The 26,756-nt window shown below is 46.7% G+C and overlaps 3 protein-coding genes across 11 annotated transcripts in view; 2 read left to right on the forward strand and 1 right to left on the reverse strand.

Moving 5' to 3' along the window:
* The window catches only part of LOC6729974 (serine/threonine-protein kinase Doa), a 34,615-nt gene extending 19,250 nt beyond the window's left edge, over positions 1-15,365 (forward strand). For 2 of the 8 annotated variants that reach the window (XM_016177719.3, XM_016177716.3), the window contains 9 exons: positions 12,094-12,169; positions 12,812-12,878; positions 12,941-13,054; positions 13,125-13,215; positions 13,279-13,449; positions 13,508-13,677; positions 13,742-13,855; positions 13,945-14,135; positions 14,200-15,365. In XM_016177719.3, the coding sequence (XP_016036742.1) occupies positions 12,094-12,169; positions 12,812-12,878; positions 12,941-13,054; positions 13,125-13,215; positions 13,279-13,449; positions 13,508-13,677; positions 13,742-13,855; positions 13,945-14,135; positions 14,200-14,327 (1,122 nt within the window). In that variant the 3' untranslated portion in view covers positions 14,328-15,365. Of the gene's footprint in view, positions 1-5; positions 3,817-3,971; positions 5,780-7,554; positions 8,030-9,040; positions 10,835-12,093; positions 12,170-12,811; positions 12,879-12,940; positions 13,055-13,124; positions 13,216-13,278; positions 13,450-13,507; positions 13,678-13,741; positions 13,856-13,926; positions 14,136-14,199 lie in introns of those variants that run through there. The other 6 variants (XM_016177727.3, XM_016177717.3, XM_016177723.3 and 3 more) reach the window with 5 other exon arrangements.
* Positions 15,366-15,593: 228 nt separating this feature from the next.
* Positions 15,594-17,659, forward strand: LOC6729975 (prolyl 4-hydroxylase subunit alpha-1). Its single transcript, XM_016177728.3, has 8 exons — positions 15,594-15,779; positions 15,832-15,983; positions 16,042-16,192; positions 16,249-16,442; positions 16,498-17,006; positions 17,064-17,117; positions 17,270-17,435; positions 17,502-17,659. The coding sequence occupies exons 1-8, from the start codon at positions 15,607-15,609 to the stop codon at positions 17,558-17,560; spliced, it is 1,458 nt and encodes a 485-aa protein (XP_016036751.1). The 5' UTR covers positions 15,594-15,606; the 3' UTR covers positions 17,561-17,659.
* Positions 17,579-26,756, reverse strand: part of LOC6729976 (lachesin) — a 44,993-nt gene continuing 35,815 nt past the window's right edge. For both annotated transcript variants that reach the window (XM_016174513.2, XM_016174514.3), the window contains 10 exons: positions 20,222-20,649; positions 20,015-20,133; positions 19,830-19,930; positions 19,659-19,765; positions 19,423-19,596; positions 19,242-19,370; positions 18,727-18,925; positions 18,473-18,621; positions 18,303-18,362; positions 17,579-18,172 (listed from right to left, as the gene is read on the reverse strand). In XM_016174513.2, the coding sequence (XP_016036752.1) occupies positions 18,057-18,172; positions 18,303-18,362; positions 18,473-18,621; positions 18,727-18,925; positions 19,242-19,370; positions 19,423-19,596; positions 19,659-19,765; positions 19,830-19,930; positions 20,015-20,133; positions 20,222-20,309 (1,242 nt within the window). In that variant the 5' untranslated portion in view covers positions 20,310-20,649 and the 3' untranslated portion in view covers positions 17,579-18,056. The remainder of the gene's footprint in view (positions 18,173-18,302; positions 18,363-18,472; positions 18,622-18,726; positions 18,926-19,241; positions 19,371-19,422; positions 19,597-19,658; positions 19,766-19,829; positions 19,931-20,014; positions 20,134-20,221; positions 20,650-26,756) is intronic.

Below are 26,756 nucleotides of genomic sequence, written 5' to 3' on the forward strand. Positions count from 1 at the left end.
CGCCTTGTGGTGTCTGTAGTTCGTCTGGTGTTTGGTGTCTCCCTCCTTTTGTGTTTTGTTCGAAATCTGTTTTATAGAATTTACCTCGATGGTAGGAACACGTTGATACACTTGGGAATAGTTATGGGTTGAAAAATAAGGAAGTGCAATGGTTTGATTGTGTAAGATATAACGAAATCATAAATAAACGCACACACACATAACACACAAAACCGCGATAAAGGCTGAATGAACGGGTTTTGATTGATAACTGATTGCAAAACAAGCTGAATCAACGGATTCAGTTGAAATCGGATCTTTAATTCATAGAACACAAAACGGTTCGCAGTGCGCGATTGTTTCCTATAGATGAGTGAAGATGCCGGCATGCCAGCAAATACAGTGCCCTCAGCGGTATCCTCCTCCGCAGCCGCATCGCCAAGCCTAAGAACAAAAGAGGAATCCCAGCCAGCTATGCAGAAACCTACGCCGCCGCCGGCCAGTGGCCAGCAGTTCTTTCAGGTGGTCTCCCCGCAGTTCGCCTCTGTGCTATCATCCAGCATCCCGGAGAGCAAGTGTGCGGTGCGTTCTCCGATATCCTCCCCACTAGCAATCCGGAAGAGTCGTCCACCTCTGCTGCCGGCGAGTCCAAAGTCCACTCCTCCACTACCGAGGAAACATCACCCTCTGGCTTACAACGCGGCAACGGGAACAATCAGCAGTGCCTCTGGAGCAGCGTTGCCTTCCCGGTTAATGACCACCATTGCCTCCAGCCCGGCTTCTAGTATATCGCTGTCCTCCTGTAGTTCACCTTCATCATCTCCACCACCGCCAGTACCATGTCGAGCTCCTAAGAATCCCAGTAGACCTGTTGCTGCGCCTGCTGCCCCACCTCCATCCACCTCGAACGAAATCAGTTTGGACAAGTTGCTGCAACAGCAGCAGGAGCTAGAGGAGAAATCCGCGGCAGCCACAAACAGCGCAAAAATGGATGCAAACTTCTACGATGCCGAGATTGAGATGATGAACAAGTATCTTAAGAGCCTGCCTGACTACAGCGAACTGGACAGGAAGCTGCACCAGGAGTTCCAGGAGTGCGAGGATCTCTATGACAAGATCAAGCGTCAGCAGCAGCCGCTGGCCAAGTCCAATTCGCAGCAATCGGTCACGAAGGCAGTAGGACCAGGAGTGCCTGCGATCTCCTCCGGCTTATCCAAGTCTTCTTCAATTAACTTCGCCCAGAATCCCAGCAGTCGTGCAGCTGCTCCGCGTTTGGCCTATCCCTCGATATTTTCCCAGGCTGCAGGCGAACCCAAGCTGCAGCGCAGCATTTCAAGTTCTAATATGCCAATAAGTGCACCTACTCTAATGCGTCCGCTGCCCACCAAAAATGGCCTGCAAAGTGGCTCCAATCTGTCCCTTAACAAACAGTTGATGAACGAATTCTGGAGCGAGAATCTCACCAGTTCTCAAAAGCGGCAAACGCCTAAGCGAACCTTTTGGAACTACGAGAAGATCTGCGGTGCCCAGTTGGGCGATGCAGGACAACCTTTTAAGGTGGATGCAAAGACTGCTAAGAAATTGGCTATATTTGATCCCACAGTTGCGGAGGCCGCTCAGAAGGAGCTGCAGCGACCTCAGCAGTCACAGGTGCCTCAAAGTCAGCCCCACAGACTGCAGAAGAATGCCTCTTTGTCGCACCTGGATCTCAAGGTGCGTCAGGCGGTGACCAAGGACGATCTCTATAAGCTGATCTGCAACGAGCAATCGCCGTTGGCAGGATCGAATTTTGTGAGTAGAGTCCCGGTGAAGCAGCAATTTCCAGCACAGCAGCAACAGGTGCTTCCAAAGAGCATGTCCATGACGCATGTGCCGGGTGGTGGTCAACCCATGGGAGCTCCATTGCTGCGAACTTCTAGTCGCACTCATATACCCTGCTACATGAAGAATCTACCCTCTTTGAGCAGGAGCACATCAAACTCTGCAATACTCATGACCCAACCGCGAAAGGAACCTCCACCAAAGGAACCTCTGAAAGCTCCAGCACCACTTCCTGCCATAGCTGCTGCTGCACCGACTGTGGGCAAACCTAGTGGCGTCCTAAAGAGTTCCAGCAGTTCCTGTGTCCCCTCACCGCGTTGTGCCGCTGCCTTCTTTCGCCGACCTCAAGAATCTAACAATCCTCAGCAGCAACATCACCAGCCACTTCAGAAACCGCAGCAAGTGGCGCCCATCGAGGAATCCGGGCCTGGTGATTCCGCATCTCTGGAACGAAAATCGGAGAAGAGCAATAGCACGTTAAGCACAAGCAGCTTTACGGTGACCAACTGTTGCACCACCCACCTGCCGCAGCTCTCAAAGTTCACCTCATCGTTCCATATTGCCCCCACCACAGCAACAACCACAGCCGCTACAGCAACACCGACCCCAACAGCAGCTGCAACAACAAGCGATCAGCAGCAGCAAAGTGGCGGAGCAGCGGCGATGGTGGCTGCCAACTTGGAGGTGCCAACATCGTCATTGTCTTCAGCGGCCACAAAGCGCCAGAAAGATGTTGACAACAAGCTAGAAAAATGCTTGAACGACATGCTAAAGTTGAAGACCAGCAGCAACAGCAACAGCACTAGTAACAGCAATAATAATGCAATCATGTCGCAGTCGCTGACGGGCGAGCACAAAGACCCGAAGACTGCACTCGAAGGCCCCACGAGCAGCAGCAGCAGCAAGTACGTAGGTGAATCTCAGATCCCCGTGCCAGTTCAGCTTTACGATCCGCAGAAGCCGTTGCTGCAGCAACAGCAGCAGCAACAAAGGATCTGCTATCCCATAGGCAAATCTAACTCTACCTCTCAGCTGCCCATGGGCGGCTATCAGCGATTGCTGCAACAGCAGCAGCAGCAGCAGCAACAACATCACCAACAGCAACATCAGGAACAGCAGCAGTATCCGCAGCACAAGCGACCCTTCCTCAACTGGAATAGCTTTGCATGTTCCGCCATGAACGGAGCGAGTGATCCCTTCATGCAGCAGCAACACGTGCCTGCCCACCAGCAACAGCAACATCTGCCGCACAAGCTGCAGCAATCATACTCCTCGTCGCATGTCCCCAAGCAGGCGCCCAAATCGGGACTGGCCATGTTTCTGCAGAAGAACACCAACAAGGAGAACAAGTTTGGCCAGCCGATGCAGCAGCAGCCACCCGGCATGATGCCCCAGATGTACGGATACCAGGCGCCCCAGCAGCAATCCAAGATGAGCTATCCCCGCACCGGTGCCCCACTGACGCACTCGGCCTCCTTCAGCTCCGCCCAAAGGCCGACGGCCCTGCAGTTCCACCAGCAACATCAGCAGCAGCAGCATCTGCAGCAACAGCAGCAACACCCCCAGCAGCAACAACAGCAGCATTCCAGCTTTGGGCTGGGCATGATGAGTAGGAATTACTATAATGTGCCCAAGCAGCCAGAGCGCAAGCCGCTGCAGACCTTCGATCCGTATGCCTATCCCAAGCCGAATCAGATGCAGCCGGTCAAGTACCAGCAGCAGCAGCAACCGCATCCGCATACGCAGTTTCTGAATGCTTCCGCTGCAGGAGGCGGTGGCGGTGCCGCTGGGCTTCAATACGATCCAAATACAAATACGCAATTGTTTTACGCGTCGCCGGCGTCATCGTCATCGAACAAGCAACCGCAGCAACCGCAACAGCAACAGCAGCAGCAGCAGTCGCAGCTACAACAAAGCAATTCTGTCATATTCAATCACTCGGGCCAGCAACACCAACCACATCAACAGCAGCAGAATGAAATGTCCAAGTCCGCATTGGGGCTGCACTTCATCGAGGTAGATTCTATTCCTCCAATTTATTTCTGTCTTGTTTTCGTGCTGCACATGTGTTTGAACCAAAAATGCCTACTAACAACACGCTACCGCTTCCAAAGAAAGTTTGCCCCAAAATAGCCGGCTGACTCATCGCTGGGCTCCAAAAGGCCGCCGCCGACGATGTGTTTCCCCCCGTTTTCTGTACTTTCCCTCGCTTTGCTAATTTCTGTTGGTTGGCCCCCAAGTCTGTACTTCCTGTACTCTTGGTGGCGTTTCAAGTGTGAAGCGTTCCCAAGAGCAGAGGCACTTATTGCTTACCTCCAACCTTAGAATCTCGGTCCCCTTGGCGTCTACACCGATCTCTTGGCCTCTTGGCAGGCTCTTGCACTTGTCGACATCGACAACATTGCACAATCGAGCAAAGACTGCGGGAAAATTCAATGTCAATTTTCCTCAGCTCTATTAATAGTGGCTGACTGCTTAATTTATGTTTGTTTACTCGATTTCAGCGCCTAAAAAATCTTTGCATAATTGCTAACTGCCTACATGATTTTTATGCGTTGAACTTTAACTATTTTATGGCCGAATTGCGATCCCGATGTAATTGTTTTAATAATTAAAAAACACTAAACAACACGGAGCGCGTTCAGCAGAATCGAATTTCTAAAAATATGTAATACTCACGACCTGCTCTCGCGCTCTCCGACAGAAATGACTGATCGATGCGACGACTGACTCGACTACAAGATACCCCTTTCCAACCAAAACCTCATGATCCTCACCAACCTTTCCTTTTACATTAATCGAAATTTTTTTTGCATTTTTTGAACCCTTATGCAACCATAAAGTGCTGTTTCCAGAGCATACTAGCATACCCTAGTATATTTTCGTACCTGATCTGCAGACTCCTTAGCCTTTAGTTTTTGGCTTCTTTCGGTCGCAGCAAACAATAATAGCAACGGGAAGAAGAGGCGCTCAGCAGCTCTCCCGCGGATCTTACGGATGGTGCTCCGTGCTCGGGGTTCTCGACATCGCCGATATTTTCAATCTTTATAATTAGTATTTGTGGCGTGCGCTTTCGTTCATGTTGCGCTGATTTCGGTTTGTTTGTTTCGACCAATGCGCAGGCAATCGGCGGTCGGTGAAGGAAACGCGCTGTGAAAACTGCCTGGGAAATCGGAAGCGAAGCTCGTAACCCGCATTGGATGGCTCTAAGTGCGTGAAGTGAATGGAAATGGGCGCATCTAAAGTGCGGTTTTGATGGAACCTCGAGTCCAGTGGCGGGGGCGACCAGCGTCTCTTGTCTCTGTTGTGTGTGTCTATTTCCGTCGAAGCTGCCGAATCTCTTACAATTTCAATTATTTTTACACATAAATACGCTCTGTCTATACTAGATCTCTACGTACATATATTGCCACTCCGAGAACGTACAATACTTTTCTATTTTATTCGTCTACAACAAAATCATGCTCCCAACAAATACCAGAAATCAGTACAATTAATGAAATAGACCAAGTCGGAGGAGCACGATCCGTATCGGCCAAAAATTCAGACGGCGGCCCACCCACCCAACAACCGCAACCAAGCCCCTAAGAGGCGTTAAGTATTATCCGATTGTCGTCATCGTCATCGCGGGCGAGACCCACGCGAAATCTGCCGCGGCGAGGAGGATTTCCGACATCCGAAAAAGCCAAGGAATGGCCACATTTCTGAATCGTTTTCATCGCGAAAAAAGCGAAAAGATATTGCCAGCGACGGCGGTTGCCGAAAATGGGAAAACAGCTGACGCCGAGGCGGTACAACAGCAGCAGCAGCAGCAGCAGCGTCCGCAGCGGCGGTACATGCGAAGCGCCACCGCCGCCAGCGTCACGCAGCTGCTCTCCGAGAGCTGCAACAGTCTGCTGCAGCGGTTCCGACGCAATCCAAGCGAACGACCTGATAACAAACAGCAGCAACAGCAACTGCAGCAGCAGCAACGCAATTGGTAATCGATGCAAAGGAAATGAAGCAAAAGATTTATAATTTATTTTTAATTTTGCGTGCCTTTTTTTTTTACTTTCGTCGCCTTTCGTCAAGCAAAAAACTCGGTCAAAACGCAGTGCTCATTGCTTTCCATTCCCTCTATTTTCACTGCGAGTGAAATGAAAATGTATTCTCTGTGCCGCTGGCGCTGATTTAAGCAGAGTGGTCAGCGCGTAATTGCGAGTTTAGTTGCAGCGCGTCACTCCGCGGTCGAAAGTATCTCGCGATCGGATCATTTTATTCGCATCGCATCGGATCGTTTCGTTTCGTTTTGTATATTGCATTTCCCACCGCCTTTTTGGCCATCGCAAAGAAGGCCAATTATGTAAACGGTCCCAAGTGCGAGTGCGTTTTTAATCGCTTTGAACTCGCAGCTGAACTTCCAGTAGTGCGACGATCTCGAAAAGTGTGAAAATCTTGCTGCCATAAATCGTGAATAATTGCCATTGAAAAGATACGAGTCGAAATTTGATTTATCACGTGTTATTGCCAGTCATAAATCAAACAGAGCTTAACGGAGCTCTTAAATCAGTGTGATATGCACTGGAAACCCCTAATTGTCAGTCTAAAGAGCCAATATAAATGCTCGTTGATCAATAATTTGAAAGTGAAATGAAAGAGAGTGGGCCAAGATTTGGCTGCGAGTGGAAATCTGATTATTGATATCTTCCAGCATGTCCATAAAAACCTCGAAATGTTAGCTACAAGATTTACGTAGTCCGTACGTCTAACAAAAGTTCAATATTTTCGCCAAAAACTTTTGGTTGCACAAAAAAGCTTGAGTTTCCCACGAGCTTTCACAGCTGTCCGAATTCTGCGAGTGAAGAATCCGAGTGATTCTCTTCAGCAGATTCTGAAATTCCCCAAATCTCTCTTCAGCTGTCTTCGGGGAATACCAAATAAATTCTCAAGTCCAAACTGTGGATGTCTGGCAAATTCTTCCTCATTACGCATGATTATAAAGTATGAAGCGAATCTCTCTTTTTCGCTGCTCTTTGTTTAACTGCAATTGCCCCTTTATTATTTATATGTGCGGGCATGTTTAAAATAAAACGTAAATGTTTCGCTTTGTTCTTTTTATTTCTTTCCGCGCTCGACCAGCAGCAATTTTATTGTTCTTCTTGTTGACTGCTTGTTTTGTCGGCGAGAGTTCAAGGCTTTTTCTGCGAAGACTTTCGATCATTTCCCATGTTGTGCTGCTAAACTGACGGAAATGTAATTACACTGCTATGGCTTACAAAGCGAAATGCATTTCGATGAAGCGTGCCCAGCTGGCGGACAAAAGAAGCATTCCCATTCGAAGCGGATCGCATCCAATCTACTATCCAATCCACCCACTCGTCTACATATGTTATTTGGGTGTTCGCCCGCTCTCGCTCGCACGCGGTAGCGACCTCTCGCTCTGGCAAGTGCGCAATATTTTCACACTTTTCACAAAAATAAAAACGATTCCTCAATATTTTCTGGCTACCGCCACCACCGACACCGCCGCCGCCGCATCATTATTTCCTTCATCTACTTCGTTCTTCGCATCTGCCGCCTCTTTCTTTCGTCGTCGCACGAATTTTCCGAAAAATTTTCCCCAGTTTTCCTCAGTTAAATTTTGGTCCGTGTCGTGGCAGCGCGTCCCGTCCGTCGTTCGTCGCGAACCGCGTGGATCAACGCATCCAGACCGACAAAAAAGAACCGAATAGATCCTCACCAGAACTCATTGTTTTGTTGGGCTTCTCTTTTAAGTGCGGCAGCAATAGCCGAGGATCCTAAAGACTCGACCCCAACGAATGACAGCAATAATAACAATAACAAGGGAAAAGGTGGATCCAGTAGCCAGGCCCAGAAGCAGAGCAAACGTCGTCGCAGCTCGGACAAATCCTCGGCCAGCCGGAGATATCCGGACGGGGATAGGGAACGGGAACGAGAACGAGATAGGGAACGAGAACGGGATAGGCAACAGGACAAGGAACGCGAAATGGCAGATCGCCACAGACGCTACTATGCAAGCGGAGGACTCGGCAGCACCACAGGATTGGGCTACCATCCCAGCAGCAGCGGGAGCACCAGTACCGCTGCCCTGATGGGTCGCTACCAGAAGAGCTCCACCACAGCCAACGCCCTCGACAGACTGCGCACCCACCTGAGTCCCGTGGGCGGCTACTATAAGCCACTGATTAGAGGATTGGGAGGCGGCAGGCGTGACCGCGACCTAGACGATGTTAGTATCTTCGAAACCCATAAGTGAATCAAAAGCGAGCGGTGTGGAAACCAACGGAGGAGACCACTTTCAAGACCCAGACCCAGATCGAGATCGCAAAAGCGATCCCATGACTCACAGTCGGGGTATTTAATTTTGGAAAAAGCGAAAGAAATCATCTCACCTGTCGCCCGTGAGTCAGCAAGTCACTTGCCCTAAATGTGTGACATGTCTGACTGACGGTCGAATGGGGAAATATGCGCAATTAAAGCGTTATAGGGTATAGTATATGCGTGTTTGGCCAAACAGCATTGCACCAACTATTGCTACCCCTATTGCCACATAGACGGCTATAGAAAGTTTCTTCCTACACAGAAGATATATGTGCAGATATTATATTAGGGGCCCACACGGGCGCGTTTTATAGCGCTTCTATATGCTCATTCTATATCTTCAGCTTCATTCTTGCCGTGTGCGTTTACGTTGTCGAATTTATTTTCGATTCCAACATCTCGGCGCTTTTCTCTATTCCGCTATATTTGTATTTGTATCTCTCTGTACGCTGCAGATGTGTATAAAGCTATTCACGATTTTCTGCCGCTTTATATATAAACTTTGAAGGTCGTCGCGCCGTGGACTTTTTTGTTTAGATTCTGCTAGGCATTCTAAATAAAAATAAAGGGTATCCCCTCAGCCCACCTCTCTGAAAATCCGAAAATACATGGAGAAAGCCAAATCCGGATAGAGTGGCTCTAATGTTAGTGAAATTGTGCGAAATGAAAAGGCCGGCCCAAGCACCCCATAATTAGTCATTGCCGAAAAGGCCATTTAAATGGGTCTAAGTCTAGGTCTGGGTTTGGGTTTCGGTTTCTGGGCCTTCTTCTTTCGTGGAGCGTAAAGAGTAAAGAGTTTTACGCCCGTCACCGTTGGTTTCACACGAGCGCCGCTCTTGGGCACTTTCCTTCTCCATTAAACCTGTGAATCCGAAACTGAATCTTTATCCCAATCCCCCTGAATCGTATGATTCCTCAGCGAAGAGATCTGCTCTTGGACAAGGACAGAACGCCCACCACCTCAGCGATTTCCTCAGGAGGCAAGCAGTCGGCAATTTCCCGGCTGGAGAACAAATACTCGGATATCTTGGAACGAGCGGCTGGAAGGCGGCGCCATGAAGAGGATCGCGACAAGACCCTGGAGCCGGATGACTATGGTGCCAGTGGTAGTGGCGGACTGCTCCGCTCGGCCACTTCCCACCAGCTGGCGAAATCTAAGCTGTCCTCCAGCTCCTTTAATGCTTCGGATCGCAAGGAGCGCACTCCATACCGAACTCGAGCGCAAAGGCAAAGGTATATGGCCGAGTCCAATGACAGCGGCTATCTGACCAGCGGCAATCGATTGCTGGACGAGAACTACCCAGTGGACTATGGTCAGCGATACGACTATCACGACGCGCTACGCTTAGGAGGAGCATCAGGTTATCCCTCCAGTCGCTACGGACGAAGAGGTGGCGAAGAAGAAGCCCTTTCGCCTCGCTCCACAAGAGCGTATGGAAGAACTAAAACCGTGGAAAGCCTACTGGCTGCTGAGATCCAAGACGGCGGTCGAAATGCAGCTGGACCCGCCGAGGATCGACCATTGAACTCACGGAATCGCTTTGCTCATCGACGTAAGGAGCAGCCACCACCAGAATTGACCGCTGAAGAGCGCGAAATTCTTGCCGACGATCGGTCATCGGAGGACAATGCAGCCATTCTGATGCTGCTCCGAGAAGACAATCAGTTCCTGGAGGCGAAAAAGTTCGAGGAGCGCATGCGCAAACGCCGTGAACTTAGGGATCGCGTAAAGCGCATGGAGGAAGCGGCTGAGGAGGCCAAGAAGACTGAAGCGGCCGTAGCGGCAGCAGAAGCTGAGGCAGCTGCTCTCGAGCAGGAGGCCAAACAAGCCAAGGAGGCAGCCGCAGCTGCTGCAACTGCGGCAGCAACTGCTGCCGCAACATCATCAACAACTGCAGCCACACTGGCACCGCCACAGGAGGCGCCCAAGAAGAAGTCGCGCAGCAAAAAAGTAACTAGAGACGGTAGCGATTGCAGTGGCTCATCCGAGAGCACCTCGGGCAGTAGCTCATCCGATGAGGCGGAAACAGAAACCGAGACGGATTCGGCTGCGCCCGGTGTGCAACTAACCCACACAGCAGACACAACCCCACAGACACAGTTCCCGTCTGTAAATGGCAACACCACCACCAGCTCCTCCATCTCCACCACCACCCCCTCAAATACAGCCACCACCTCATCCACTAGCACTTCTGCTCTTTCTAACCACACAACGGCAGCAGCGACGGCACTCTCCTCCGGCACCACCAACAAGAGCCGCTTTCTGCCCCACTCAGATCGCAACAACAATGACCTCGCCAAGTACAAGCCCAGCAGCCAGCTAATGCACTCCTCCAGCTCCGGGGCACTGGCCTTCGGTGGCATTGGGGCGCGCCTTGCGGCAGCAGATGCTCGGCGTCAGCAGCAGCGGTATCAGGGCGCCAGCTCACGTACCGCCGCGGTGCTGAGCGAGTTCGATCGCTACAAGCCATCGGGATCTGGAACGGGCTCCGGATCGAGCTACCTCCATGACTCGTACAGTGGGAGTAGTAGGCGATCCAATGCCCTGGCAGGCAGCTCGTTGTATCCTCAGCGATCCCACCTGGATGCCTACCAGCAGCAGTACCAGCAGTCGTCCTCCTACCTGCAGCACGATCACTACCAGCTGGCCAAGAGCGCCACCTCGTCGGCCCTGTTCAACAGGTCTCGCATTCCAAAGACACTCTCGACCTTTGTAAGCAATGAGCCATCTCACGACCATCCTGGCGGATGGGAGATTCCTTAGCAGCTTGAGCTTTGTTGCCGCCGCCTCTTCTAACTGCAACTGCAATTGTCCATTGACCCTGATTCCCGAACCCGATCCCCCGCCCCATATCTCAAGGCCTTACATCCTAGACAATCGACCTACTACAGAAAAAGCTAACAGCATTGCGGATTGTAATCCATGTTGTCCTACTTATACAATGTTTTGATCCTGCCTGATTATTTTGCATGTGATTTTGACACTAAAACTGGGACAAAAAACGTAAGAATCCCTTTACCTCGACTTTTACAACGAATAGCAAACTACCTTATTTGTTCTTTTACCATTTAACATTTACAATATATTGCCAAACAGCTATTAATGTTATTACTAAGCAGGAAGCATTCGATGGTTTGTTGTTTTTTCGTTGCCCAAGAAACAAGAGCACAGCTATTGATGCATTTCCTATTTATATATATATATATACCATTTTCGATATATACCTATTTGCCATTATATATGATATTGTTTGTACATGTTTTGATATTAACCATTTTTGTAAACACAAATTTCAAAAATTTGTCCGAACTAATTTTCTTATCGAACAAACGAAACGTATTTTTCTCGTGTTTTTTCTGAATATGATGATGAAAATCACAATGATGATGATGGGTTGATGATGATGATGTACATACACAACTTGATGGGGATGATGAAATGATGATGATGTTGGTTGGTTTACGGGCTATCTGCGGCTGACTTATAAACGGAATGCGATTGCTTTGGTGCCAACGTGGGATCCATCCGGATCGTTCGTCGTTTGGATGGTGCGCTTTTGATGATTGCTTTGACCTGATGACCAACAACCCGTGGATCCGATCGAACCCCTGGATATATATATTTTTGTTTCTTTTTCTCTTTCTTTTTTGTTTCTTTTTCTCTCTTTCAAATTACATACTTTACCACACACGCACACACGCACCTTATGTGTACGTCTGTAAACTGCCATCGACAACCACCCAACGCCCCCAACTTCTCGCTCGCAAATTCTCCGCTCGCCGTTTCGCTCGCCTGCAAACCGCCTTCTTTCAACGGATCGAATGCACCACCCGCAACGAAACGCAATCGCAATCGTCGCCACCCACCGCAAACACCACCACCACCCCCAACCCCTGCGACATCGGCAACGCCAACGGCAACCACTGCAACGTCGTCGCTCCGCTCCAATCCGATTCGATCGAACCGAACAGACAGCAAAGCCCGTCATTCAAGATGATGCTGATGGTCACTTAATTTACCACACCGGAGACATTCTCCATCACAGATGTTCGTGACAATTTTTGGTTTTTTATTTTTCCATACTTATGTTTAGACAACAATCAGAAAACTCTTTTGAAAAACACATAAATACTTGAAAAAGAAAGAAAAAATAATGATAGGCAAAAGCCACCCCACCAGTCACACCTCTCTCTCCTCTTCTTGTAACTCTCTTTTAGTTTAAAATATTTCCAAGTTTTCATTATTATTTCTTAATTATCTCACAGCAAGACCAACCGCGTCGCGTGCAATCGGGAAATTAAGACAATTTTAAACGAAAAAAAGAAAGAAGGACAAAGCAACAATTGAAAATTTTCACACAATTTTCGTCACTTTCGCGAAAATTTTTTGAACTTCCGAATATGTCTTTAACTTTTACCGGCAACAAAATTCAACTGGGAAGTTTTCACACACAAACCGAATACGAACTTGTCGCATAATTAACGAATAATATTGAAAATACAAACCCTTTCCGACTACACTCAGCTTAGTTCAAATTAGTAGTTTGCCCAGCCCCCATCAAATACTTAGCTACAGCTACAGGTTTAGCTTTAGAACAAGAAAATCAACCAGACAGCTAACTTTTAACACTTTATTTATGGGCTTGTCCGAAATTCTACTACAACTCGCTATCCTTTTCCCGAATTTCAGATAAGATCATGGCCACACTGGGCGAGGGAACTTTTGGACGTGTGGTCAAGGTCAAAGATATGGAGCGGTAAGATTTTCCATACAAGAACTAAAAGATTAAGTACTTTAACCGCCCTTTCATTGTTTCAGTGATTACTGTATGGCTTTAAAGATTATAAAGAACGTGGAAAAGTACCGCGAAGCTGCCAAGCTGGAGATAAATGCTTTGGAAAAGATTGCCCAAAAGGATCCGCATTGTGATCAGTAAGTTTGTAAATATGCAACATCCTCTTTGATTTTAGTCTAATTCTTATTCTCTTTCTTGCTTCTACAGTTTGTGCGTGAAAATGATTGACTGGTTTGATTATCATGGACACATGTGTATAGTTTTTGAAATGTTGGGGCTCAGTGTTTTCGATTTTTTGGTGAGCTATAGCTGAACTACTGAAACAGAACTGGAAAATTAATACTTTAATCGTTTTTTACAGCGAGAGAACAACTATGAGCCATACCCGCTGGACCAAGTGCGCCATATGGCCTATCAATTATGCTACTCTGTGAAATTTCTACATGACAATCGTTTAACGCACACAGATCTCAAGCCGGAGAACATACTCTTCGTCGACTCGGATTATACTTCTCACTATAATCATAAGATTGTAAGTGCAGTCGAGCAGCTAAAAATTTGCAAACATCCCATACTCTTATACTTGACAGAACCGCGAGGTGCGCCGCGTCAAGAACACGGACGTTCGCCTAATCGACTTCGGGTCGGCCACCTTCGACCACGAGCACCACAGCACAATTGTCTCGACGCGACATTACCGCGCGCCAGAGGTCATACTGGAGCTGGGGTGGTCACAGCCGTGTGACGTTTGGTCCATTGGGTAAGAATCTGCTTGGCATTGCAAATATGCGCATATTAAATGATCAACGAAATTTCGCCTACAGGTGCATCTTGTTCGAACTGTATCTGGGAATCACGCTCTTCCAAACGCACGACAATCGCGAGCACCTGGCCATGATGGAGCGAATCTTGGGACAAATACCATATCGCATGGCACGGTAATACAATGCAGCTCATGCTTTTATTTCCCAAGGCGCAGTTCTCTTCACCGAAATCGTTTAACGTGTAGCAATCATACTCTTTATAGCAAAACCAAAACAAAGTACTTCTATCATGGTAAGTTGGATTGGGATGAGAAGTCCAGTGCAGGTCGCTACGTCCGTGATCACTGCAAGCCGTTGTTCCTGTGCCAGCTGAGCGACAGCGAGGACCACTGTGAGCTCTTCAGTCTGATCAAGAAGATGCTGGAGTACGAGCCCTCGTCACGCATCACGTTAGGTAAGGTGCCGCCCACTTGTTGATTGATTCCCATGCTAATAGATCTCTTTTTGCTTTGTTTCAGGTGAGGCCCTGCATCATCCGTTCTTCGATAGGCTGCCACCGCACCATCGAGTGGGTGAGGTCAGCAACAAGCAGCCCCTTTCGTCGGGCAGCAGCAGCCGCGAACGGTCGCATAGCCTCTCCAGATGAGAATTACAGCGATTTGGTTATTGTTGACAGACAGCGCTAATTAAGCACTCACTCATACAAACATACACTCAAGGCAGTCGTCCAGCAACGTCTTGCACCCGCCTCGTAGAGTAGGCCACCAACTTTACGACGAACCCTATTTTAAGAGCAAAAGTCTTTTATTTTAAATTTTTGAACTTGACTTGTATAGATGTTTATTATACAAAAATCCATTGATCCCTTTTGATCCTTTGTTTCCAAAATACTTCGTGCACATGTTGCTGTGCATTATATTTAGAGCTGTGTAGCGCCTTGTTGCGCTTGTGCATTGTACCATACCCGCCAACAGTGTTTTGTTCTGTAATGATAACCAAATCGTGTATAATATTGAAAGTGCGGTGCGTCTTCCCGACACCAGAACCTAATTGTAAATGTCTTGCATTGTGCACACCACACCCCAAGGTGGAGGAGACTAATTGAACCGACTGCAAACCGATAATTGGAATATACAAATGTAGTTGTAAAATAAGAAAGTCGCTTAAGCGCTAGTTGAAATGCATCCCCATATGTACACCTGTCACTGAACCGGGAGCCGACTAATTTGTAATTAATGCACCATTTCGAGAGCGTGAACTGTAAGCTAATGCAAGCCATTATGTACACCGCCCACGAATGTACGGATACTTGTAAATGTAAAGAGCAATTGTTATGCCAGCCTGTGTACACTTCAGCGATCGCAGCGCATTTTGTGTAAATTCAGTAGCAGCCCCCAGAGTCATCTCTCTTAGAATACGTTTTCAAATGTGTAAAGCCGTTGCCGGCCTGTTTTGTTCGTTTTCGTTTACAACCGAATATCGAAAGATCAACCCATTTACACATGCTACACACAGAGTATAATTGAATATACTTATACATACTTAATTCAAATGATTGTGAGTTAGTTTAATATTACATAAATATTAATTATAAATTACATTATTTGCAATTTAACCCGATCAACCAGCATATAAGATAAAAACCAATATTGTCAAGTTATTAAAAAGTGAAATAAATCTTAAATAAAAAAGAACTTAACCTGTTTTTAATTGAGGTAATATTGGAAACTTCTTGTCAAACTTCAGCGCAATTCAAAGGTAGATGTACATGTTGCCCTTCATGTCGGAAAGGGCTGTATACTTTTAGGCCTTGCTTGGGACAGTCGTGTCCAAGTCATCTCATCACCTGAACAAATTAAAATTTCATGGCTTTTAATAAGTACAAAACTGCTGTCAGAGGTGTTCGTTCACATTCAGTTATCATCATGAACATATGTTGGTCGATTTTCCTTCTCGGAGTCACGACCGCAATCGAATCACACTACTATGCCACATCAACCCGCGAGGTGGCATCTTTGCTGCAAATGGAGGACGAACTAATTGGATATATGCGTCAGTATGCGATGGAATTGCAACACAAAGTAAACACAATGCGGACGTAGGTGATTTGCTTAACACATTAGCAACCATTGTAAGCATCGATATAATAGTTTCCAGAAGGAGTGGATGACCAGGAGGGCGCTAGGACCCGCTGATCCTGCGCCCTATGTGGCCAATCCGTTGATAAGCTTTCCGCTCATGCGACGCATGTATACGGATGTTCCCAAGTTGCTGGAATTAGCTCGTGAGGAGGTCAAGCAGGGCAAGTAGTAGTTATATAACCATTTTCTAGAAGATTGGTTTTGAAGATTGGATTGCAGGACCATTTCAACAATTTATTGATTATGATCTGAGCAGTATTTCTGACGTAGAACTTGAAACTGCTGCAACTGGTATGATGCGATTTCAGGGCGTTTACGGTATGGATGAAAGCGAAATGGCCAATGGAAAACTACATGGCAAACAGTACAAGTGGGTTTTTATAATACCTAGGCCAGTTGAAGTTCTTAATTTGCATCTCCCAATAGCTCCAGAATGAGTGCTGCAGATTGCCTTGCTGTGGCCACTCATCTAGAGAATGTGGAAAAGGGCAAACTGGCATGCAAGTGGTTTAAAGTCGCCCTTGATCAGTATGAAGAGAAATTTGATCCTGTAAACAGACTACTTCAAACAGGACGCTCTCAAATCTACGAGAAGTTTGGTCTAACTTTGCTCGCTATGCGTAAGTAAAAGTAGACCTATCTGAATATCACCAATATACTTGTCACTTTTTCCAGATGATTTACCAGCCAGTCAGGCTGCATTTAGGGAGTCTATTGAGTGGGCCTCTAAGGATGATAACACTGAGCTGGCCAAACACTTGAAGGATAACCTAGCCCATATGTTTGTGCATGTGGACAACTGCCGGGGCAAAAACCTCCTTCCCAGCAAATCCTACCTCCGCTGTCGTTACTTAAGAGATGGTTCCCCGTTTCTCCGATTGGCTCCTGTCAAACTTGAGCAGCTCAACTTTGAACCCTTTGTTGGGCTCTTTCATGATGCTATCTCACCAGCAGAGCAGGAGGACTTGTTACATCTCACGGATTCTAGGTTAGAGCACACACGAAAAGAAAGTTCCAGTGTAGAGGCCAAAGTGGATACAAATGCCTCAGATCATGTGAGACGAATGCACCAAAGGATCGAGGATATTACAGGATTCGAAATGGAAGAAAGCGAACCACTGACAGTTTTTAACTATGGCATTGGAGGTCAGGAGCTCATCCACTTGGACTGCGAGCAGCCCGAAGTGAGTTTGGTATCCAATATATCCCATTTGATTTACAAGGCAGGCTTTGTTTTCTAGGAGTTTATTGGATACTACCCAAAAGAATACCGCTCGGCATCTGTAATGTTTTATGTAAGTATTTATCTTTAAATTTAGCAGATTATCAAAAGATGTGTTAGCCAAAAAATCACAGCTAAAACCTTAATACAAAAAGCGAATGTTTATAAGCCCCAGGAAAGCAAAATAATATTTATATTTAAACCGTATACATTTCTGTTTCCCAGCTCAGTGATGTTCAAATGGGTGGCTATGCCTCTTTTCCGGATCTGGGCTTTGGCTTTAAGCCCCGTCGGGGATCGGCTTTGGTTTGGCATAATACTGACAACTCCGGCAATTGTGATACCCGAAGCTTGCAGGCCACCTGCCCGGTGCTCCTTGGTAATCAATGGGGTAAGTCGTTAAAGTTGCCCATCGATTCTTTTCTCCTCTACTTACCGTTCACCATCCGGAAAACAGTGGCCAAAAAGTGGATCAGTGGGTCAGGCCAGTGGCGCAGGAAGTCGTGTCGGAAGTAAAGAAAATGCAGTTTTCCATTCGGTTTTTATCCACTTTTGCGATAATTTATTCAATAATTTTGTCGTTATTTATATTATGATAATAAATTTTATGCACTATTTTATAGTATTCATATTTAATTTATATGCAATGTAACATTATTTGGGGCTGGGAGAAATGGTAGGGCTTGGCATCCAATTGTCCACTTTTGATATCCTCCTTACTTTCATTAGGGAGCAGGGAGTGGGAGTTTGGCAAGGGCATTGAGGGTTTCGAGCGGGTGGGAACAACGCGTTTCCTGATACGTATGCAAATGATATTTGAGGCAGCGGGAGGCGCCTCCGGCAATATGTATGCGTGCGTGGGCGGCAGGGGTCCAATACATTGGAGATGGGGCCACGGAACCGGAAACGAACAACAAGAACGCAGGCAAGAGAGAAAGAGATGTCGATGTCGGTGTCCGAGGGAATCTGTAGGAATACTTGATTGCCGGCTCTTCTTCTCTCAGTTTTGATATCACGCTCCCCCGGCTCTCAGATTCAGCCTCATCCACAGTAGCATCAGCATGGCGAGCAGGGGCTGCCACGTCGTCCGGGTGCTCCTGGCCGCATTCCGAGCAGCCTCCTCGAGACCTGTGGCGATAAAAGCAAAAAAATAGTTCCGATTATACAGAAAAGAGTTTAAAATCGGTCGCTTTTGTATTTTTTTAATTTTAAATAACTCCACACGAGAGATTTATCCCTCCATATACGTGGTACTCACCTCCGATGTAATTCAGATGATCATCGTTGCTGGCGGAGGCGCCCGGATGAAGCTTGATTTCTGCAACACAGAACCACAGGCACCGAGAAAAAAAAAACAACAGGGACAAACAAAACAAATTAAACCCTGTGATGGCGGGAGATGGTGGAGTAGAGATTGCGTATACGCACCGTATAACCGCAATGTGCCCTCGGCACGGCCCAGCGAGTTTGTGCTGACGCAGTGATAGGTGCCCACATCGGAGGGCGAGAAGGAACGCACCACCAGCAGCATGACGCCCCGATAGCCATCGCGGCGCTCCGTTATCCCGTACTTGGGCCTGCATTGGATATGGGTCGGCATGGATGGAGAGCAAGGGAATGGAATGGTTTTCGAGATGGATATGTATCACTGATGTCTGCCGTCCGGAATTCCCTCAACTTACCCGTCGAGCAGCATTTCGGGACCCGGCGAGCCGGACTCCAGGCTGGCCGTGGAGACGCTGGCGAATCCGTTGGACGTCCGCGCCCCCTTCAGCCAGTAGGAGACGGGCGACGGCGAGGCCTCCACCTGGCATTCCAGCTGCACATCGGATCCCAAGGGCGTGCCCAGGAGCTGGCTGGGGGCCCTCACCATGGGAGCAACTGTGGAGTGGAATGGTGAGTGAGTGAGTGAGTGGGCGTTCGGATTTCATCGATTGCGGAATATCGCGCAGATAAATCCACTTATTGTTCTTATTCTCATGAAATTGTTAAATTTTTCAGCAGACTGACTTTTAAAGTGGCTACTTTAAATGAATGTGATCCAATGTGAAGTTGGACTGAAAGTGACTGATTTTTAGTCAGCTGTCAAGCTATGTGTAATTGAAAATGATAAGTCCTAATTTTCGGTAAAGGCATAGGGTGCACTTGCACTTGAAGTATAATATTCTGTTCATCGAGTAAATATTTGATAACTCACATTGCACACTCAGCGAGACTCGTTTGCTGACAGCAGGTGGAACATCGTTGGATGCTATGCACAAGTAGGCGCCCATCTGACGCCTCTCCAGGCGGAGCAGCCTGAGCGAGGATCCATTATAGGACTCCACTGGAAGAGGGTAATGAATTAGGAATCAAAGGATTTCAGGGCATGTTTGTACCTTTCATGAGCTCCCTGCTGCCTGGCTTGCGAATGAGTATCATTTCGCCGTCCTCCCTGCGCCAAGTGACTCTTGGCTGGGGATTCCCCGTGGCTTTGCAGGTGAGCGTGGCATCCTCGCCCTCCTGGACGGCCAGATCGGCGGAGGACTCTTCGTTGATGATATCCGGTGGTACTAAAATATGTGGTTCCTATGAGTTTAAGTTTTATATGGGAACATGCAATCAAAGGACATACCCTGCACATCGATGCAGCCCACTTGTTTCTTCATGGGACTCGTGTTTATTTGGCACATATAGCAACCGCGGTCACTTTCCCGCAGTTTGCTGATTTTTAGTTTCCAGCTGTAAGGAGGTGCAAGTTGCATATAAGCTTTATTATCGATATAAGGAAGTTCAGTGGGCTTACGTGTGCATATCCTGATGCATGACGCTGATTCTCGCATTATGGGTGACCACGCGACCTTGGAGAGCTAAAACGGTCTGATCGGAGGCCCTCAGCCAACCAACCTATTATCAGAGGATTATATATCATATTATATATATTGCAATTCTAGGTAAATCATCCTAGCTCACTATATTAAGTTAGCTCACCTTATTCTTGCCGAGATTGCGCACCGAGCAGGCCAGGATGGCCTCGCGTCCTGCCGGATATGTGACGTTGTTGATGAACCCTATGAACTCCGGATCGGGATCCAACTGGGAATTGCTCTCTGCGAAGGGATGTGGAAATGGTTGTAGTGAGGCACCCGCTCGCAATTAAATGCCTCCCATGCCATGTCCCATTCCATGGCCACTTACCGTGATGCTGGTTCTGGGTCGAGCCACTGCCGCATTTTGTGGCCATTATCAGGATGACAAACAGCGTCGATTGCAGCAGCTTCTCCATATTGTTGTTGATGTCGTTGTTGGTGGAGTTGTTATGGCCGTTGTTGCTGCTGTTGCAGTTGCTGTTGCGGTTCTTTTATTTGCTGCAGCAGCTGCTTCTCCGCTGGCACTCTTTGTTTTCCTATTATTTTATGGGTATTTTAGTTGCTGTTTTTTTTTGCGCTTTTTTTCTGTGGGGGTCTCGCGGCAATTTCTATTTCTATTTGCATTCGAATTTGAATGCGAATTCCTATTTCAATTCCGATTCCGATTGCGAATTCTATTTACCGCGTGTTTGTGCCAATTGGGCTTTGATTTTCAGCTGGTTCGACTCGCCGCCCCACTGCCACGCCCATTGACATCTGCAAGTAAACAAGAAATGCGAGCAAAACATCAGAGCCAGAATCAGAATCGGAATCAGAATCAAATGCGGATTCAGATTCAGAAACGGAATCACAATCCCCGTCCGAAGCGGAATCATCGGTTTAAATTTATATCGCGATAAAGTGAAAAAAACGAAGAATCGAGCACAAAAGGCTGTTCAATTTGAGTGCACTAAAAGGGGGGCTGATCTGCAGAGGGGAGGGCTGGGGGTGGAGGTGGGCAAAAGGGGGCTGCATTTGATGGCAGCAGCGCCCATCGCTAACTTGATTATCAAGCGTTGCAACAAATTTGACGTTGCCTGCTTTTAGGGGCATCCAATATGGCTGCCGGGCAAGCTCAATCTCACCAATACAGCCATGTAATGCACTGAGCGAAATCGGATTATTAGATTAACTAAACATATTGCAAAAATAATTACTATTCAATTTACGGTCTATTTGATTGGTAAATTTATATGCAAAGCCTGAAATCTGTTTAGCATTGAAACATTATACAATCTTAGCTGTTTAGCTATATATTTTCGCGCAGTGTACCACCCCCTGTTGCCACCAATTTGGGATCCCTGGCTCAGCCCAGCCCGACACAAAGTAAAAGGCAAATGCAATTTTCAACACAAACAAAAATTTATGGCTCGGCAGCAGCAGTATCCTTGGTCCGTCCAGCAGCCAGGATGCTGCAGTCAGGATGCAGAAGTTGCAATAAAAGAAGCGCCCGCGATTTTGGGAGGGCGTGAAAAGCGGTTAAAAAGGCGAAAGGTGCAAAATATGAATGTAAATATTAAAAAAGTTTCGAGGCGCACAAACTAACGAGGTGTTCGCATTTGCCGTGCCTCTGAAACGCGCCACAAACTCTGATCCTACGCTGCAGCGCCACGGCCCCGCCCCCGTGCAACGACCGCCCACCTGGCGCTGCGGCATGCGCTGTAATTTAATTCCAGTGTGAAATTGAGCGCTCTCCTAATAGTGAATTTGCACTAAACCAGTTAGCAAGTCGCCGGAGCGATGTCTTGCGAACTTTTGACGAGGTGTCAATGCGATGCCCCAGGAACTGGTGAGTGTGGAGCCGGGAAAACCGAGCGATGGGAGCTTGCAGTTCCGGGTTCCGCCCGCCAACTCCCTTCGGACTCCCTGGGTGGTGACATTCAAAAGGCGGAAATGTGATTTACTTATTAAATTAGAGTTTCAGAATGTTGCAGGGGCGAGAAGTTTGCTCGGCGTGGGAAGCATCCGAGCTTGCAGCATGCGAAACTTGCCACGGAGTCGGGTTTTAGCTAGGGATGTGTATGGCGATGCGAAGGGGAATCAATCTGCTTTCCTGCTAAGTGGATTAACTTACGGTTATTAAATTTAATTGTTTTCCCAGCCCATTGTATTAATGGCCTTGTGTTGGAACACAGTTCCTTCTGTTGGCTGGACGATTGTGTAATTTTTATTAGGCTTATCCACATTCGGTATCTAAATTGAATTTCTGAATATTGCCTATCGGAACTGAAATCTAGTTTTATTGACTTCCTTTTCTACTTAATTTTATTGTATTTTGAATAAATAAAACAGCACATGTCAGCATTTCCATTTGCATCTGTACACTTCCTTTCTAACTATTTTTATTTATTGTATTTAAAGCCAAACGAATGCAAACAAAATATATAATTCGCACGCCAGCTAACATACATTCATAAATTGGATACACAAATAAATGAATTTAGAGATTCATTTTCTTGGAATTGAAGTGTTTGGTTTCTGAGCATTTCATTCATCGAGTCGATGCATTGCACACATGTAATTAAAATGAACATTAACTTCTTTCGTACCTTCTTACTTTGCATTTAGTTTACACCTAATTAGAGGTGTTCAAAGGCACCTCTTCCGATTGAATGGCTCCTTTTGCGAATGCCTCATACTTATCACATATTTACCTCGATTCACGGCAAATTCCCAGTTAATCATCGGGCGTTATTTCGAGTGATTTCCGCTGCCTTTGGCCAAAAGCACCCGCGCCTTTTAGCCATTCCGCTGATTGCCGACCGACCGCCCACCCGCCCGCCAGACAACATTTGCATTAGCACTCAAAAGACGGAATATTTAAGAGCGTCCCACAGTGCGAAAATAAATAAATTTGCTGTGTAAACAGAAGCGGCGCCAAAGAGAGCAAGCTGGAAAAGCTGGAAAAACTGAGCAAGGAAGAATGAATGGGCTAGAAAAGGGAAAAACATGACAAAAAACTGCGCCCATCAAATGAAAGGAAGAAACTGCAAATCAGCGCAGTTGCAGCAAAGGTAAACTTCAGGCCTGGCCAAAAAGGAGTGGGCTTTTCCGGCGCGCGGGTGGCTGGGAAAAGCGGGCGGAAAAGTGTGTAACTGTGAGCGGGGGGCGGTTGTAAGGAAAGAGAAACTCGACAAGTGGCAGCGCGAGGTCGGCGGAGCAAGTGAAAGGAGCAAAAGGCGACAGCAAAGCGAACTAACACAGCGGAAAAGCCTTTTGAAGTTCCTCCACTAACACAACAACAACAACATAACAGCGAAAGCAGCAACAGCAGCGTAAACAACAAAAACAAGAGGCAATGCAACAACAACAGCAGCGACTACAAAGGATTGGTTTTCAAACTCAAAATACTAAATACTCTAATTTTGGGTTTTAAATTATAGAATTACAGAAAATCAGATCAGAAAATTATATATACTAAGCAACAAAAAAAAAATTTTTTTCCAATCAGTGTCATTCTTTTAATTACTATTACAATTTATAAATATCCGCTTATGTGATTAGTTAATATATTAGTTCCTACTAATAAAAATATATTTATAATTGCTTACCAATTTAATACACGCAACCAAATAAAAAATGTAACTAAATAATTGTGTATAAATAAAGGCATTATCACCACGAATTTGTTGTACTGCCAATAATTATTTATCTAAAATGATGTAAAAATAACAATGCGGACATTTAATCGTATAATTAACTGCAATTTTAAATTGTTCGTTTTTGCATTTGCTGTGCCTCAAGCTAAACACAAATAAATGTGTGTTGATAGTGTTTTGTTGGAAAGTTGTTTTTATAAAATAAAACAAATAAATTCTATTAACTCCCTTAGCTGTGGATAATCACGTCAAACTGCTGGCCAAATTGAGTCGACCCAGCGGAAAAACAGAAGCCACTGCAACAAGAACAACGGCAAACTCTTGAGTTTAAGAGCGCTGACGACGTCAGCAACGCGTCGCGAAAGCGGTGGAAAAGCGGAAAAGCCGGGGGAAAATCGGCGGGGGGTGGAAGGACGAAGGCGGAAGGACACCGAGGGTGGGTCCGCGGGTCAGTCGTGCAGGCAAATGGCAGAATGTTCGGCAAAGCAATTTGACTTAAAAATGCTTAGCACTTGCATATCCTGGCAATCGTCCCGCCAGTCGCGTCCATCGTCCATCGTCCTTCGTCCTTCGTCCATCGTCCGTTGCCAGCTCAGCTAAATAAGGACAACAAAAGGAGGCGGCGGAGACATGGACAGTGACGGCGACTGCGATTCCTACAAGGACAAATAAAATAAGGAGCCGGCGTAGAGCCTTAAAGGATCACGAGCTGTGAGTGCGCTTAAGCTCATTTATTTAAATTAAAACAAACACTGCAGGCGCACAGGCAGCGCAGGACATTCGTGAGTGGGTTGGTTCAGGGGGCTAAGCCGCCAAAGCTTCGCCTCAATGCATACATTGTGCATATCCTGCGCCCTTTCGACTCGCTTCCTGTGTACGTGTGTGTGAGTGTGTTCTGCCCTTTGGGGCCCATGAGTGTGTGTGTTGGCTGCAGAACTTTGGCAACATTTCCGATTGCCTGCGCCAGGGCGCTTGGAAAATATTTTGTGCCATTTGTCCTTTTTGTCATTTGTCCGGTGGCACAAACGGGGCAAATTGTTTGCAATAATGCGCGTGGCACTCTCCATTTTGCAGGTGCGACTGCCAGGTGAGCAGCGTTGCGGGGTGCCCAATGAATTTCACTCGCATTTGTAAGTGCCATCGAATAACAATAACAACGGGGCTCACCCGATAAAAAATAAAAAAACAAGAACAATGGAGCCAGTTTTTCCGCTTTTCGCAGCTTTCGCAGTTTTGCAGGATTGGATGCTCTTACAGATTATAATTAACAGGTGAAAAAGTGGCGCAGCAATATTGTAATGTAAAAAAAATTAATATAAAAGAATTCAATTCAGTTAATACTGACTATATGGCTTATAAGGGCAGATAAGCTATTGGTGTTACCAATGTTTGCTTGAGTTATATACTTTTGGCCACCTTTTGCTAGTAATTCGACTGTGATTTCAGTGCAGCTCATTCACTTGCCACATTATCAATCAATTGGTTTCATTTTTATTCAAGCACTTAAGCAATTAAGCCTCCTTGAGGTGGCACGAATGCGTAAAATGATCCTGTTTTGGCGAGCGGCATGCAATCAAATTACAATTACGCACTCATTTGGCCGCAAACAAACATCTATTATGCACTTTCAAGCCATTTGTATTGGCGCTTACTGGCAACAGCAACAAAGATGACAAAATGCAATAATTTGTGTTGCAAAGTTGAAGCGGAAAATCGCAAAATGAAAATGTTAATTGATTCTGTTTTTATGCCACCTCCCCACTTTATTTTTTTACCCCATGCAGTGGCTGTTGCTCTTGTTTCTTTGCAGCTGGTGTATTTGTTGTAGTTGGCAGAAAAGTTTTGTCAATGGGATTTTTTATTGCAGTCGGTAAAAGTTTTTATGTGCCACCATTAGTAGCCAATTATTGGCGACTTCTAAGGGGATTCAGAGGCGGTGGGGGGGCATTGCAAATTTATATTCCATGTCAGCGGCTTTCGACTGCAGCTGGGCAAAAACAAAAAAAAACAAAAAAAGTGCTGGAATCGAGAAAAAGTGCTAGACAAGCGGGAATGGCCGATAATGAGCATCTAATAACTCAATTTGGGCCAAGTCAAGGATAAGTAGAATGGTGGGGGCTCATTTTTTTGCAAAGGGTGGGGCGCGACACTAATTAAAACCACTGCAAATGGGAAATGGCTGCAGTTGTCGGCGCTTCTTTTAGCTTAATTAAACATTGCCGCTTGACTTTTAATTGATTGTGAACAAACTGAAAAGCTTGCAGCAGACAAATAAACAATTTAACTAAATGCGCCGCAAAGTAGGCAACAGCGGGTTTTTATGGCCTGCGAGGGGAATGGATAGGCATCAAATGGTTGGCCCTCTAAGCCAGTACGACTACCGACTGCCAAGTGGCAAATGGCAAGTGGGAAGTGGCAAGTGGGAAGTGGCAGGGAAATGGAAATGGAAATGATGCCTGCCGTCGCCGGCTGCCTGCTGCTTGCTGCTTTCCACCCGGCTGAAAACAGTGTAAATGTAAACACAGCTCAGCAACAAAAGCCAGCAAGGCGTCAGAGCAGGAACAATGCGTAAGTCGAATGAATGGTGCCCGCCCGATGGCCCCCTGGTATCCTGCCCATCCTTCACCACCCATCCACCCACAGCCGGAATGAATGAACAAATGCTGATGGCTTAGGCTGCTCCGACTTGGCCTCGTCTCTCTGTTCCTCTGTTCCTCTGCCTTTCTACGTTTTGAGTGAGTGAATGAGTGCTGGGGACAATTGCGATAATTGCCGTTGTCTCACACCTACAGCTGCAAAATCTGGCTAAAGGGTGAAGGCGATGGGGCAGGCACCGGCACAGGCACCGGCACGGGGGCAATGAAAATGTGTGGCTGCAGAGTCGTGAAATGATGACAAGAAAAAGCTTTTCCGCCGGCAGTTTGCCCGGCCCCCATCCTTAAGCCCGCCCCCATCCATTCGCCGTCGTGAACCCTATTTATTCAACAATTTTCTACAATTTTATTGTTTACATTTATGTTAAAACTCACACATGAGTAGCGTGTACCCCATCTTTGGGCAAAAGTTTTTCTTGGCCTGGTCTTTCGTTATTTCCAACTCTAAACTCGGGCTTTTGCCAGCTCATGTTCGCCGCACTTTTCCCCCCTTTTATACACATTTTTTGGACGTCTTTTTTCGCGCACAATTTGCATGCGAATTTGCCGCTGTCTGTGGACCGCCCCACTT

Source organism: Drosophila simulans, chromosome 3R (assembly GCF_016746395.2).
Source record: "Drosophila simulans strain w501 chromosome 3R, Prin_Dsim_3.1, whole genome shotgun sequence".
NCBI classification, from domain to species: domain Eukaryota; kingdom Metazoa; phylum Arthropoda; class Insecta; order Diptera; family Drosophilidae; genus Drosophila; species Drosophila simulans.